At 32.1% G+C, this 15,703-nt stretch overlaps 2 protein-coding genes across 4 annotated transcripts; both read left to right on the forward strand.

Annotated features, from left to right (window-relative positions):
• LOC7498007 (uncharacterized) lies at positions 1-14,522 on the forward strand. 3 transcript variants are annotated; one of them, XR_008060323.1, is made up of 4 exons: positions 1-293; positions 378-468; positions 13,383-13,603; positions 14,096-14,522. XR_008060323.1 is itself a non-coding variant. In XM_052456401.1 (3 exons), exons 1-3 carry the CDS (start codon positions 143-145, stop codon positions 11,415-11,417), a joined length of 252 nt encoding a protein of 83 aa, XP_052312361.1. In that variant the 5' UTR covers positions 1-142; the 3' UTR covers positions 11,418-11,478. The 3 variants fall into 3 exon arrangements, 2 of the variants coding, with proteins under 2 accessions (XP_052312361.1, XP_002315544.1); XM_052456401.1 differs by lacking the exons at positions 13,383-13,603; positions 14,096-14,522 and adding an exon at positions 11,408-11,478; XM_002315508.4 differs by lacking the exons at positions 13,383-13,603; positions 14,096-14,522 and having other exon boundaries at positions 6-293; positions 378-724.
• LOC112326085 (nucleoside hydrolase 5-like) lies at positions 13,429-14,422 on the forward strand. Its single transcript, XM_052456275.1, has 3 exons — positions 13,429-13,565; positions 14,007-14,210; positions 14,359-14,422. Exons 1-3 carry the CDS (start codon positions 13,429-13,431, stop codon positions 14,420-14,422), a joined length of 405 nt encoding a protein of 134 aa, XP_052312235.1.
• Positions 14,523-15,703: the final 1,181 nt, after the last annotated feature.

The following is a 15,703-nucleotide window of genomic DNA, read 5'->3' on the forward strand; positions in this document are numbered from 1 at the left end:
AATACAGTACACGCGCGGATCATCTACAACTTCAGCTTCACACACACACACGCTGACACTGCTCCAGTCGTCCTATTTAGCGCTCAGAAACCAAAACCACCCGACAAAAACTCTCTTCTCTCCCTCTAAGAATACTTAAGAAATGGCATCACCGACAACAAGAGTGACATTTCGGCTAGTGGTGGCGATTCTAGTAGTGACGCTCGTCCTCTTCTACGCCGGCCGCCCTCTCTACTGGAAAATCTCCGCCACTGTTCAAGAGATCCGCGAGAACAAACGCACCGTCAAACAAGGTCAGCCAGCCACCAAGCAGCTCTTTCATTAAATTAATTTGATTGAATGAATCTGTTAATTGAGAAATCTGTGTTACGTTACAGGCATTTCTCAGTTTGTTTACGAAGCGCAGAAATCGGTTGGCTGGTTTCACGACGAGTCCGATTCTGGAGCCCGCGAGAACAGGAGAGCGAGGTCACTCTTTTAATTTAAGCTTTTTAGGTTATTATTATCATCTGAAAGCTTTTCAAAATAAATTGCTTGGTTTGAGTAGATCCGCTTCATTGTTTGCTCTTGTTGTAGTATCAGTAACTGTAATCCAAGGATTTTATTGAAATGATAGCCAAACATGTACCCCAATTTATTTATTTATTTACTATTTTGTTGTGCTGAATTTTATCGGTAAGGAAAAAAAAAAATACATCAGTAAAATTAATATTGTTCTTTTTTATATTATTATTATTATTATTAAGATTTATTACATTGATCAATTGTTCAAAAGCATGCTTTAGTGCTAATAATAGCCAGAACTCTACAACTCTTCATATCCGTCCTCCATTAAAGCCTTGTTTCAAAAATATTTTTAAAAAGTAAATATAAAATATTATTTTAATATATCTTTAAATAAAAAAAACATTTTAAAAAGCATTTACTGGGACAATACTAAATAAAAATTAAAATCTCAATATTGGAGCAGTCTTCTCTCTTCTTGATAGCTATTGACTAATTGCAAGTATGTCAAGGCCATCACCAACATTTTGGCACCTCATCAATTGGAGTCTTGTATTCATGCTTACTGTGTCGGCATAGATAATTAGCTGTGTCAATTATTTTAAGAAAATTATGGAGACAACGTGTTAAAGTTGTCTCAAATCTCAATCTGACTCGCCAACAACCCAATTAATCAAAGAAGAGGAGTGCTTTAATTTCAGGGCCCGTGAAATTAGTCGAGGTGCGCGTAAGCTGATCCGGACACCTACGTTAAACTAAAAAAAAAAAAAAAAAGAGGAGTGCTTGTTAATACGGCCCGGGAAAATACAAGTCCTCTAACTGTATATGCTATGTTATGAGTGAGATTTTAAATCAATTTATAAGAAATAACATTGATGTGTTTTTATGTATTATGATTTCTTCTAGTTGTGGGATGAAAAAATGTTTATGTTTAATAAAATAAATTAAAAGATGTAAGAATTGATATATTAAAAAAGAATTGTGAATAGCAAATCTTCTTGGTAGAAGCAAAAGATAGATTGACATGCAAATATTTTATACTAGTTATTATTTTTATTTTATACGTTTTATTGACATGCAAATATTTTATACGTTTTATTTATTTTATTTTAAAGGCTAATTATTGCTGCTAATAACAAAAGATTTTTGTTTTTATAAATATATCATGTGTCATACAACTAATTTATATAAAATATAAAAGAAAAAATTGGAGACAAATTAAAATAACCTCTTCAAAAGAATTATGAAACTAGATTTTTTTTTTCAAAAAATCAATCACTTTTCAGCTTTCAACTAATCAATCACTTTTAAAAAAATTAAGATTGAAGTTTTTAGATCTTCAAAACTCAATTTTCAGCTTGTTGTCCCTTGAAAACGCTTCAAAACATAATAAGAACCTCAACAAACCAGTTCCCAACCCTTAACACACTCCAAAAAAATAAAAATCAAATGAATTAAAAAAGAAAAATTACTTGTAGCATCCAGTTTAGTTGAAATTGCAATTACCTACTAAATTAAAAAGAAAAATAGTTTGCATCCTCGATCAACACAAGTTTCTAAATTGAATGAACTCCAACAAAAGACAAATAAAAAATTCTCTCTCCTCCAAACACAATTTCTCCCTCTTTAAATGTCATTTTCTCTTTTTTTTCATAATGATATGAACCCAAATTCAAACTAAAATCTAGTATTTTTAATCGATTTTTCTCTTCATGTTATTGAAATCTCTCGCTTTTCTTGAAAAGCAATTAGTTATATATTTTCATAGGTCCAAAAAAAAAAAACCTCAAATTGAAGCTTAGAAAGAACCCTAATTTTTTAATGTTTGTCAATTTATTGGTGAAAGGAAATTGATTCCAAGCAAAACATATAAATACTCATTTTCCTAGAAAATTCAAATATTTTCTGGGAAAATCTCTATATGATCTTTTTGATTCTCTATAAATCCACCTCTTATCGAGTCCTTACTGAAAAAATTATAAAATCTTTGAATACTGGATTAAGATGGCAGCACCACCACTAATCTGATGATAACAATGATGATTATGCTTGCCCTTTTGATTCTGGGAGTGAATTCACAGTCCAACATTCCCTTTGTAAATTACAAAGAACAACCTCTGTCTTAAGAGAAAGAAAGAGACCCCTTTGCTTCCTGAGTAGTGAAAAATGATAGTATAGAGAAAAAGTTGATTGGTTGTTTACCAATTAACAACATAGGATGTTTGCAACATTTTTTCTCTATATACGAAATTCAAAATTCTTGACCAAGCCCCTCTCATTTTTTAGCTTAGATTAAGGGCTTAAACTCATTCCAGTGAGGCTTCAAACCTAGACATGATCTCCTTTTTTCTCGAGCCAAATTGCTAATGGTAAATTCTTTTATTATGATTTTAAGATTTAAATGAAATAAAAAGCCGATGTCTTGCAGAAAACAGGTGGGGTTTCTTATGCACAATGCCAATAAAGATCATCAAAAATCAATCTTGACAGAAGATTGCAAAACATTGAAAGACATAAGAAGAAAAAAAAAGATAGTGGATTTGGAGTTCGACTGGATTGTGGGTTTGCTAAGGTTGTGGGTTTATGTTTGGAGATCGCGGTTGGTGAGGGATTAAAGAAAAAGGGAAGGTGGCATTTAGGTTTAGTGTTTAGGGGAGAAGATGGCTAGAACTGTTTTTTTTTTAATTCAATGCAAAGTTTATAATATTTAATATAAGAGTTTTTTAATTATTAAATGAAAAATAATAGCAAACATGCAAGCTTTTTTTTTAGTGCGCCAGGTACAAGATGTAAATTGTTATGTGCACACCAAAGTTTAGGGTGCAAACTATATTTTTTTCAAAATTCGGTAGGGAAATTCAATTTCCACCAAACTATAGGATGTTAGGGGTTATTTTCCATAAAAAAAAAAAACTAAATAGACACCTTTTGTTTTTTTGTTATAGTTATAGAGAAACACAACCTACATTGAGCTCCTTTCAGGAAAAAAAATCCATTCACAAAAATATTGGCTTTTTTGTCGCTGAAATATGGCCATCAGAGCATTTTATCTCTCTTTAAGAATTTTCAGCGACTTTCTCTCTCATCTCTCAACATTTAAAAACTAAAATGTGAAAAAAATAATTGAAATCAAAACATGAATTTCCAAAATAACAAGGACCCAAAGATAGGAAATCTTAAATTTGAGGGATAAAACGAAAGTTTTCGTGTCAAAATCTAAATGAGACATGTTTTGTTTTTTTTTTTTTTCAAATGTAATCCGTGTTCTTTCAATTTCTATTTTCAATCTTAATTAAATTTTGATTTCACAAAATCAAAGTCTAATTCATTATCAAACACATCTCAAGACTTAAAACATGCTAGATAATGCAAATGAAAAGAAATGTAAAAAAAATATGTTATTGTAACTTTAAAGAATGAAATTGAAAAAAATTAAAAGATTGATGATCATAAAAACAAAAAGCACTGTTCAAAATAAATAATGCAATCTATAGGAACACGAGTCTTAAGCAACTGTGATTCCATGCATAGTGATTTCCACATCTATTTTAGTTTATTTACTAATTATTAAATCAAAACTATTTTATGGAGAAATTTTTATGGAAATCACATATATAGAAAAGTTTACAAAGAACACATGAAGAAAGTGTATACTTTTTTCATTCATTGAGAAATATTAGAGTAAAACAATTGGTCGTCTAATGGTGATATGATATGAATGTCATACATGAAGGAGATTATTTTTGTTGGTGTAGGTGTTGGCTTTGTTCACTTTGGTATTTTGTAAGGTTCATTCCATTTTGAAAGTGATTTTCTCTTTTTTTTAAGTTGTTCATTTTGGTCTATTTTTTTTCATGACCATGTCCTCCATCTTGAATTGTCTATTTTTGACTTTTGAATTATGATATTAGATTGTCTTTTATGTGTAAGTCAGTACATATAGGTTTGTCTAAGTATTTTTTTTCACCCTTCTCGGGAGACTAGTACAACACTTTGTAGATGATGCATCTGATCTCAGCTATTATCATGGTTTCACTACCATAAATGAGGAGAAATGATGTTTTCTTCGTAGAGGACTTCTTGGTGGTTTTGTATTCATAAAGGATTTAATTAAAGAGATTTGACCATTTTCATTTTGCTTATAATTTTTTTAAATCAATTTAAGAGAATCATGTTTATGAGTTTAATTTGCTTGTTTGTTTAGGGATGGGACATGAAGGAGAATTTATGATTTATATGTAGCATATAACAATGATTCTTTTTATTTTTATTATCTAACTTGGTCTTGTTGTCTGTAATTAAGACTTTTGACAACCTAAAATTACAAATAATATTTTTTTTTCTATATGAAGAAGATGACTTTATTAGCAGTTATCATGGTCAAGACTTTAATATATACTTAATTGATAAAGTAATCCATAACAACTAAGAAAAACTATTTTTTTCCTGATGGTCCTAACAAGATCTCCATCCCTTATTGAGAGAAAAGCCAAGGTGAGGTGATGACAATCATTTCTACTAAGGTTTAGTGGTATAGTAGAGCAAATATTTAACACTTATCACACAATTTAACTAGGTCTATCATATTTTGAATAGACCAAAAGAAGTTTGCTTAGGTTATTTAAGGTGTTATAAGGCCTTTGCATCCATGTGTATGCCATAAACCTATTCATAGATCTCCCTAACACATCTTGACTTTTTTTCAGAGACATACATTTAAGGGGTTGAGTTATTACTAACCATATATATAGCTCACCATCTATTAAATAATATCATGCACATCTTCTTATAAGGTAGATGACTTCATTCCTAGTTAGGGAGAGATCCATTGTCAACAAATATTGTTTGATATAAATTATTTAATCTTCATCATTGATAGTGACTTGGATGACGCTTAGGAGTTCCTTAACATATTTGATGTTTAACATATCTAGAACTTCTATCCAAACATAAAAAAAGGAGCTCTATAGAATCAAAGATTGTCAATTTTAACGAAAGGTCAACCCTGTCATTTTCTTGTTTGGGAATCATGATGATGGAGATTGTTTTTTCTTCTTCTTTCCTAGTAGTGAAATGTTCTAGTGTCTTTTGCTATGATTTAATCATAAAAAGTTCTTTAGCATCAAATTATCCCTCATATTGAACCACTATCAATTGTGAGTCGTGGTATATCTAGAGGGGATAAAACTTAAAACTTTAACTAAGCTAAGCGTGACTAAAAAAGCTTTGTATTCAATGGCGTTGTTGGAGGATGAAAATTCAAAATGGTGTCCTTATTCAAAAATATATTCTTTGGAACTTATCAATACAATCCTAACCTCACACCTCTAAATATTGGAGTACGCGTCCACATATAGCCTCCATATGGCCGGGGTATCATTAACACGAGTCTTGTATCTTATTCATGTATTGGCAATTTCGTGAAAAAGTACTTTATAATGAAATTTGGCAAAGATTGGGCTTTTATGGCCAGTCTTGGCTAGTACTAGAGACCATACTTTCCTTACTCAATGACTCATTAGACCATTTATCTTGATATATTTGGTTTTTAGATAATTTATCTAAGAGGTTGGTCGGTCAAGACAATCACTTGGTGTGTTTAGAAATAAAGCTTCAACTTTATTGTTATACTTACCAATGCTAAAACCTTTTTCTCTACCTTTAGGCATCTAGTATTAACATCATAAAGAGTTTTTCTAGTGCAATAAATTGCCTTTTATATCTCATCCTCCTCCCTAACTAGGACGATGTTAATGGTTGAGTCTGCCACCCCAAAATAGAAAAAACAATTCTCACCTACTTTGGGTTGGGATATAACTTTTGAAGACAAGTGTACCTTGAAATATTTAAAAGTCTTTTGTCATTTTAGAGTCCATTGGGAGTGGTTAGTATTTTTTAATGTTTTGAAGAACGACAAATAATTTTCTCTTAGGTGGGAAATAAATTTGTTGAAAGCAACCAATTTTCTGGTGAGTCTCTATACATCTTTCACATATTATGGAGGTTTCATGTCTAAGATGGCTTAAACCTTCTCGAGATTAGGTGTTATCCTTTTGTTAGTGACCATAAATCTCGAGAACTTTCCCCCTTTAATAACAAAGATACATTTGGTTCGATTCAATTTTCATTCAATATTGACGAAGAATATAAAAGACCTTTTATAGATTTGGAAGTGGTGTTCAAAAGTCATGCTCTTTATTAGTATATCATTCATATAAGCTTTCATGTCCTTGACCAATTTGTCTTTGAATTATTGATTCACCATCCTTTAAGAAATGGCTTTTGTATTCTTATGCTTAAACGACATGACCTTATAACAAAGTTTTCTATATTATCATGAAAGACATCCTTTTTATTGTATCTAAGGTACATAGAAATTTGGTGGTATTCTAAGTTAGCATATGAAGAGCTTGAGAACTCAAAGCTCGTCATGGAGTCTACTTTGTCAACTTTTGGTAAGGGAAAATTATCCTTTAGAAAAGCATTGTTGAGGTTGTTGAAGTCACTTATCCATTCTCCATTTACCTTCTTCACCACGACCATATTGGCAAGCCATTCAAAGTTTATCATCTCCCAAATAAAACTACCCTTAGGAGTTTATCCATCTTCTTAAATATCATCTTATCTTTTTCACTAATTTATTTTGGTGAATATGAGGGAAAAAGGTTAACATTTGACTTGTGGATGACCACGCAACATTTGACATATATAGGGGCTCGAATGAGAAATTATCTCTTTGGATTTTGAGGAGCTTTGTCAAGTTTTTTTCTTCTACTTGGGATCTTATCATTCTCTTAGAGGTATACTTTTTATAATTTTTATATCACTTTGATACATGTTTCCTTTCTTTCTTTCATAAACCCTTCTTATGTTATTTGATTCATTCAAATTTTTTTATAAAAAATCACATGGTCAAGTACAACATGTTGATGACAATGCTGATTTCATGGAGGAATGGTTTTTCAATGATGACATTATAGACCAAATATATCTTCGTCATCATAAAAGTCTATTGGAGAGTTATGTACTTATAATACGTATCAATGGTGACAAGTATCTCAATGACACCTATGTATTTTTTCTATTCCAATCAATAGCTTCTTGACCAAGGTTAATCTAGAGTTGTCTATCCCTATTTTACTCATTACCGTTTAAGAGAGATTGTTCATCACACTTTTAGCACCCATCAAAACTCAATGCACTTGATGCTTGAAGAGGATGGTGTTGATCACTAATGCATCTTCATGGATGAAAACCATCCCTTCCTCATCTTTTAAAGTTAACGCAATTGGTTCGTTCCATGGGTTTGGGCATGGAAAACAACTAGAACCTACTTTTTATAAGCTCTTTTCTCTTAACTACAATATCATCCTACTAAAAGCTCGTCTAGGATCATATTGATCTTAGCCCATGCCTCATTATTTGCACTAAGTATTATTTTTCATAAACTATTGAAAATGGCTCTTGAATTTTTATAGACAAGTCGTTTATAAATCTTTTTAAAAGAAATTAAAGGGATGACAACATGCATCTACCCCCTTAATTAAAAAAATAAAATAAAATTAGAGACAGTTGTGAGGGCTTAGAGACTTGCTGCATGTGGGTCATGTTGGGCTGGCCCTTTGCTCTCTCTTTTTTTTTTTCAGTTTGTTCTGTTTTTTTTTTTACCCTAAAAAAAACTACCAGATTCATTTACTCTATTTTTTACATGGTTTTTAGATGCTATTATAAATTTTTCTTTGAATTTTAATAATTGTTTTTCAATTATTATGTATCTAATAATAATAATAATAATAATAATAATAATAATAATAAAATTGTTTATGAAAATTCGATTGAAATCAATGTTCTTATTATTAAGAAATTTAAATATATTTTGAACATAATTTTATTAATTTTTTTTTAATCTTTTGATCACATAAAATATGTACATATTATTTTGTTTTGACTTAGCTTTAACAATTATAAAATGTTTTTATCTTCAATATAAACAATGATTGCAGTTAAAAACATTGTATTGATTAAGATAAACAAGAAATACATTAATAGAAAATTTTATTTTCATAAAAAAATTTCAAAACAACTATATTTTCAGAGTTAATGCCTATACCAAAGAATTTTCCAAGACTTATATAAAAAAAATTAAAATGATAGTATTTTCAAGATCTATTTACAAGGGAAAAAATATATTTTTGTGGAACCCCCAAATGAAAGTGTATTAATTCTGTGTTTAGATTCAATCTCTCCTTGACCTTTTCAAGTTTTGGGAAAATACCGGGTTATATGGACACACCATTTTGCTTGACTATCGCATAATATGGATGAATTCTTGGCGACGAGTCTCTCTGTCCGGTCCTTTAAAAGACAACGGCCAAATTCAAGATCAAGATTTTGGTCACTCTGTGTATCAAAATCTAGAAAAAAAATATAATTATTAAATTGAATTGAAGGATTAACTCTATATCCCAAATGTCAAAAACCCCTCATTGTTCGTCTAAAAACTAATCATACTTCAAATGTCTTTTCTCCCCTTAAATTCAAATTAATTCTTTGAATATCGTTCACGATCCTCGCAAGACATGAAATATTAAATAACATGTTTTTTTGGGAGCCAAGGATTGCTCAATTATAATTGACAATTCCTAGCACAAAAAGGTCAATAATGGATAATGGTATCCCATAATTTTTTTATTTTCCATTATGGACTCCCAATGGTGCTCGAGCATAACTTCATTACGTGGCCTTCCTCCATTATTTAGGTGCGTTTGTTTTGCACCTGTTTTTGTATTTGCGGTGTAAAAAACAAAACAAAGTGTTTCGTAACTGTAAAAATTGTGTTTTATACTGTGGGGTGCACTAAAAAATTAAGTTTGAAACACAGTTTTCATAAAGCAATTTTTACCGGCTTTTTTAACCGAGTTTCGTAAAATACTGTTTGTTTTTGCGTTTCAAAAGCGCTTTTGAAAAATTTGATAATTTTTTATTTTTTTATTTGCTTCAAATTAATATTTTTTTGGTGTTTTTAGATCATTTTTATGCGCTGATATCAAAAATAATTTTTTAAAAATAAAAATACATTATTTTAATACATTTATAAGTAAAAAACACTTTAAAATCAACCGCAACCATATAACTACCAAACATTTTAATATATGTTTTTTGCTGCCTCAACCATAATTTTTGTCAAACATACTTTTTTAAAATTTATTTTTTAAAAACCACAATCATAAAATCTATCTAAAAAATAAATATACTTTTAAAGGAAACATACTTTTAAAGGTAATAAAGTGTGGTTTGACCGAGATGGAGTACAAGTGGTAGAAAGCAAAGCTTCTTTTAGTGCACACACCATTGCAAAACACAATTAGTAATGATTCTGTAATCTTCTATTCTCCCTTTTTGCTCTCTCTTTATCCCCTTTTAAACACTCTATTTATCCAATAAAGTCCATTAATTCATTCAATTGTTGGAAAACAATTTAGCATGTTGATATACATTATTAAAGCCGTCATGATCTAATCTAAAAAAATTATAATTTAAAGTTAATTCAGATTGGATTTTAAGTTGAACCAAAAATATTATTGACTCAATGAAACCCATTACTCGAAGGAGTTTTTAATAATCCAATTGACTTTATTTAAATTTAAAATGGTCAAAATCAAGAAATTAAAAACAATGTATTTTTAATAAAAATAATTGATATAGATTATTTTAATAACCTATTGCACAATACACCAATAATCTAGACTCTTTTGTGATTTAATCCGCGAATCAGATCCGACAAGTATGGACATCCAAGTCTCAACTCCAACGGCTAAAACTGAAAAAACAAGACGGACAAACCACGTGGGAAACGCATAACATAACAATGTACATACGTAGGAGCGCACAAAGTCTCTTAATTCTACTGTTGAAAATAATGCATGAAGCTGCTTATATAATTAAGAACTTAAACCAAATCTTTGTAATCTGGAAAAATCTAAACTGTTAATTTCTTTATGTTAATTCTGACTCCTAGCTAACTAGGAAAATCAAAACAAGATTATGAACCTTAACTAGGAAATAAATTCTAATATAACTAGGAAAAAATTCAAACAACTTCTACTAGATAATCATCATGCTTGATTATTCTAGTTAATGTTCGATCACAGTTGATTGATCATGGTCAATTATTATCTAATGCGGTTGATTCTATTAGAAAACCTTTTTGATGCATCCAAACTTTTTCTTGAGCTTCATTTTTTCTCATCTGAAAACTCATCCTTAACTTTACGGTTAGAAGTTAAACCCTTTCTTTTTAAAGGAATAGATAATCTAACCATAATAATTTTTTTTAGATTAATGTGGGTGTTCGGGTTAATTTACGCGCACCTCGACTAATCCCATGAGCCCTGAAGTTAACGACCATGTAAGCCTCTAGTAACCATCAATATTAGCAACCACATGACTTGAACCTGAAACCACAGAGAGAGCAAACTTTTAATTTCAAACTCTTACTACTGGGTTATTTACTAGATGATTTGACCAAAACAATTTTGATTTCTAGTCAAAAGCATATTGAAAAACACTCGAAAATTCTCTTATTGCATCATCAACATCTTTTTCAATTTGTTTCACCTTTGAGTTTCCAATTGGATCACCACTATACTCTAGCCCCACATATTTGTTCTTCAAGATTTGTTTTAGACTCTCCATCTCATTGGTTTGTTCCTTATATAAGTAAGTATCTTCAATTGTCTTTGATCAATTAGAATTTTGTGGGTCAGCCAATATTTCTCCTTCTTGCATGTACTTGTCAATGTTTTGAATTATGATTTTAGTCTCACCATCTGTTTTCATGGAGAGTAATGTACTTACTTGATGGTATCTGATTTTGCTATTTATTCTAATCTTTTCTTTTCAGGATTGTCTAACCTGAAAGGCCCTCATTTTCTTTTAATGCTTCAAGACCTTGAGAATCAGTATAGAATGCTCATTTAGGAGCTTCTTTGATTTTTTATTTACCATTGATACTTGAAATACCTACAAGCAAAGCAGTGTTTGTAGCTTGTTTGACAAATCCTATTTTTTCCAGAATCTTGTTCAAATAAAAGTAAGTTTCTATCTCTAACAACCATTTCATAAATTCTTTTTTTCTGGTGAGATTATGGAGCTTTTAGTCTCATCATTTGGATTTTGAATCTTAAGCAGTATATTTTGTCACTCTTTGTGGGTTGATCCAGACAGAAAACAATTTCTTTGTCTGATTTTTGTGGGTATTTTTTATTTTATCAAGAAGATCTCTTTCTGGGGTTGATCACTAGTACTGTTGAGATATTTCACATTTTCCATTCCATATGTTACAAATCGTTGAATAGTTTAAACAATTGTGAGTGATTATATATATACATGTTCCCTTAAAGCGTGAATGGTTGAACAAGATCCAATCTTGACCAATTCACCAAGCCATAACATGTCCACATTCAAGGCCGACAAGATGGAGCACTCGCAGCTGGATTTTCCAGGAGGATCAAAGGAAATTATAAAATTGGGAAGGAACCGACAATGGTAAGTCGAAGCACGCCCGCCCTACACAAAAAGAAGTGCGATCATGCATGCTCTTTCAAAATATAGAAATATTTTTGCGGCATGATGATCCTGCTCACAACAGTACTGTCACACACTCCCTTTCTCCTTCAGCTTTTACTACTATGTTTCCACATTTTCCTTCCATGAGATTTTAGGATATAGCTTAACCGGTCAGATCCTGAATTTGCACTTCAAGTTTTATAAACTTGAGGGCCACTGGAGGCTTACATGGTCATTAACTTCAGAGCCCATAGAATTAGTCGAGATACGCGTAAACTGACCCGGACACCCATATTAATCTTAAAAAGTTAGCCCGGACAACCACGTTTTCAGAATTAGTTCAAGAAAAGATTTACGAGGGTAAATCTAAACTTGTAATTGTGCAATTTTGGACAACTCAATTATATTTAAAAAAACTACAAAAAATTATCTATTAATATTATTTTTCTTTGAGCTTAGAAAAGTATTTTGATTGCAGTTTAAAAAAAATAGTTGTAAGAGTTTTTTTTAGTTAAGGTCTTAAGAAAGAATTTTCAGTAGGGTTAATGCAAAATTATAATATATTGATTAATCAAACAATTCAATTAATTCCTCCATTTGGACATGACAAAATATTTTTTTCTTTCTGAAAATGAGAGAATCCGATTTGGAGAAAATGTGCAACGCAGGAACTTGAATTGTGAGCATTCTTGGCTCTCTAATTATGTCTGGCAGCTCCTTCTCGGGAATCAAAACAAAAGTCTATAGAAAGAGGAAGCAAAGTTAAAAATAGGGAAAAGTAGTGTCAAGATATTCAATCATGCAAAAACATGAAATAGTTAATTAGCAGTGATTACCTCACGTGGTAACCAATGATGACATAATCCAACCCCATGATGTCTCTAGCTAGCTACTTGTATTGGATTTTTTACTCTCAAGTCTTCAATATATTGATACTGATAGCTAGTCTGATACTCTTTCTTTTTTATCTCTTGTGATTTCAAAAGGTCCAAGAATCTATTCTAGTACTGGTAGTGAAGACATAATTGAATCCTCCTTGTCTCTTCTTTTGCTGCTGCTCACAGATATTAGTCGTCACATGTGAATATTATTACCTTTAAAACCATTTTATACACCAGTTAGCTATTACTTCAAGAGTTCAAGTCCTTGTCTATCTTCTGTATCTCCTCACTTCTTTCTTTTACTACCTTCATTATATTAAAGTAAGAGAGCCATGGTTTTTGTTGTCATGTTCTTATGTTTTTCTTCTTCTTGTTTTGTTTAAAGCATCAGATGGATGTAACAGTTTGTACTTTCTGATGTTATTGCAGTTTTTGGAGAGAATAAACTTGAGGATTGTGATTGGAACAGTAGAAAATGTTGCAGATAAATCTTTGGGTAGTTGTAGTATTGATTCTTGGACTTGTTAGAGGTAACTTGCACACTGTGGAGGGAAAGCCACGCCGGATTCTTTTGGATACAGATGTCGATACTGATGATTTCTTTGCTCTTTTGTACCTCGAAGCTTAACAGATCAGAATTTGAATTGGAGGTGAGTCCTTTTGCTTTTATTATATACGTATACATTCATTTTCCAGCCTTTGGAACTGTTGCATAGAAGTTACAGCTGCATATGATCAATGACAAAGTTGTTAGGTCAGAGTTCAGCATGCCATAATTCTAGAATCATTAAATAGTTGGATCAGAGAAATCTTTTCATTTTCTGAAATGGCATAGTCAAAGTAGATGATAATCCTTAATCTAGAGAACCTAATCAACTAAGCTATAGCTCATTTGGATGCTTAAGATATGACTTTAGGGCTTAGTTTCCTTGAATTACTGTCCCAAGGGAATTTAACATAGTATTATGTAGCTTTTGGTTACAATGTAGTTTCTGATATTTCTCAACGAAAATGATGAGCCTTTGGATGGCCTAATTTTTCCTTTTGTTTTAGGTTTCAGTATGCTCCAAGAAATATCTATGTTCATAAATACTTGATAACGTTGGCAGTCACTATCAGCACAAATGCATGGACTGATGCAGGGCATGCCGTGAGCCAAATCTATGACATGCTTTACATGATGGGTCGCGACGATGTATCTGTTGGAATGGGAGGTGAAGGTGGAATAACAGAAGATGGTCGGTCACATACTTCCAGGTGCATTCAAGAACACTGAGATGATATATCCATCAAAGAGTTACGGAATTTCTAGAGATTCAGCCCCTAGAGACTAGCTAGCCTTCCTTGGCTTGGGTGGATTGCTTTGAATTTGAATAGAGATGCTTTCTCTGGTTCACTGAGGTAGTTCGACTAGCTGGAACGTAGCGAAGGTTCAGTTTGCTCTTCCAGAGAAGGAAGCTGAATTTTGATTAGTCGTCCTATCGTAATAAAATGAATTTAATAAGTAGTAGATCCCGAGTGCCACCGATATAGCTCTTGGAGGGCTAGTAGAAGTTGTTCACTCGGTTCTTTCTTTTGGTCAAGTTGTAATTTTATGACAACTTCGCTAATATAGGGAAGTGAATTTTAAGAGAATTTCTTTGCATTTGCTAACCCTTTAGTTTTCAACGATTATAATGAATATGGTACTGATATGTAAGATCTTATATTGGGGAAATACAACTGCAGGAGGCTGTAGATACAGACAAGCCTATTCCTGTAGGTCGTCTTCGAGGACGATTAGATATTGATGCTAACTATGGCGTTCCTGCCTCAGGTACAAATTTTTTATGCGATGACATGTGAATGTTGGTGGGAGAAACCACTGGTGGTGGCTTTGAAACACTCGGAGGGGATAAAACACACTGTTTTATTTCAAGAACAAAAGCTTACAAACAATTAACACAAAAGCTTAACACAATACACGCCATCTCTCTCTCTCTCTAGTGTTTCTCTCTACTCTCTCCACACAGAATAACATAAGCTGAGCTAGCTATTTATACACAAATTCAAAACAAGATAATTCAACCTTCAAGTGTGAAGGCGGCTGTGGACGGTGGTGTGAAGGCGGCTGGCGGCTATGGCGGCAAACAGCTGGTGGCTGGCGGCTGGCCGGTTGGTGGCTGGGCGGTGACAGCTGGTGGCTTCCTTCCTTGACCTTCTAGATGGATTGAGTTTAATACAACAAATCTCCCCTTTAAACTCAATCGAGAGATATCATGCCAAGCATGAACTTTAATCGGATAAATACTTCTCTCTTTAAAGGCTTTGTGAAGATGTCTGCAACTTGATCATTTGTGTTGCAAGATATCAGTTGGACTTCTTCATTCTTCACATGTTCCCGGATAAAGTGATGACGTGTATCAATATGTTTGCTCCTTTCATGATATACTGGATTCTTTGCCAATGCGATTGCTGATCGATTGTCAATATAAATCTCCGTAGGATTTTCTTGAGGAAATCCCAAAAACTTCAGCATATTCCTTAACCATATTGAGTGGCATACGGCTGAGTTGGCAGCAACATACTCAGCTTCACAGCTTGATAATGTTACAATCGATTGCTTCTTGGATGACCATGTGAAAGATGTGTCTCCCATGAAAAAGACAAACCCTGTTGTGCTTTTCCTTTCATCCAAATCTCTACCCCAATCACTATCCGAGTAGCCTACAAGATTAAAGTCTTTACTTGAGGTATAAAACATACCTTCA

This window comes from Populus trichocarpa, chromosome 10 (assembly GCF_000002775.5).
Source record: "Populus trichocarpa isolate Nisqually-1 chromosome 10, P.trichocarpa_v4.1, whole genome shotgun sequence".
NCBI classification, from domain to species: domain Eukaryota; kingdom Viridiplantae; phylum Streptophyta; class Magnoliopsida; order Malpighiales; family Salicaceae; genus Populus; species Populus trichocarpa.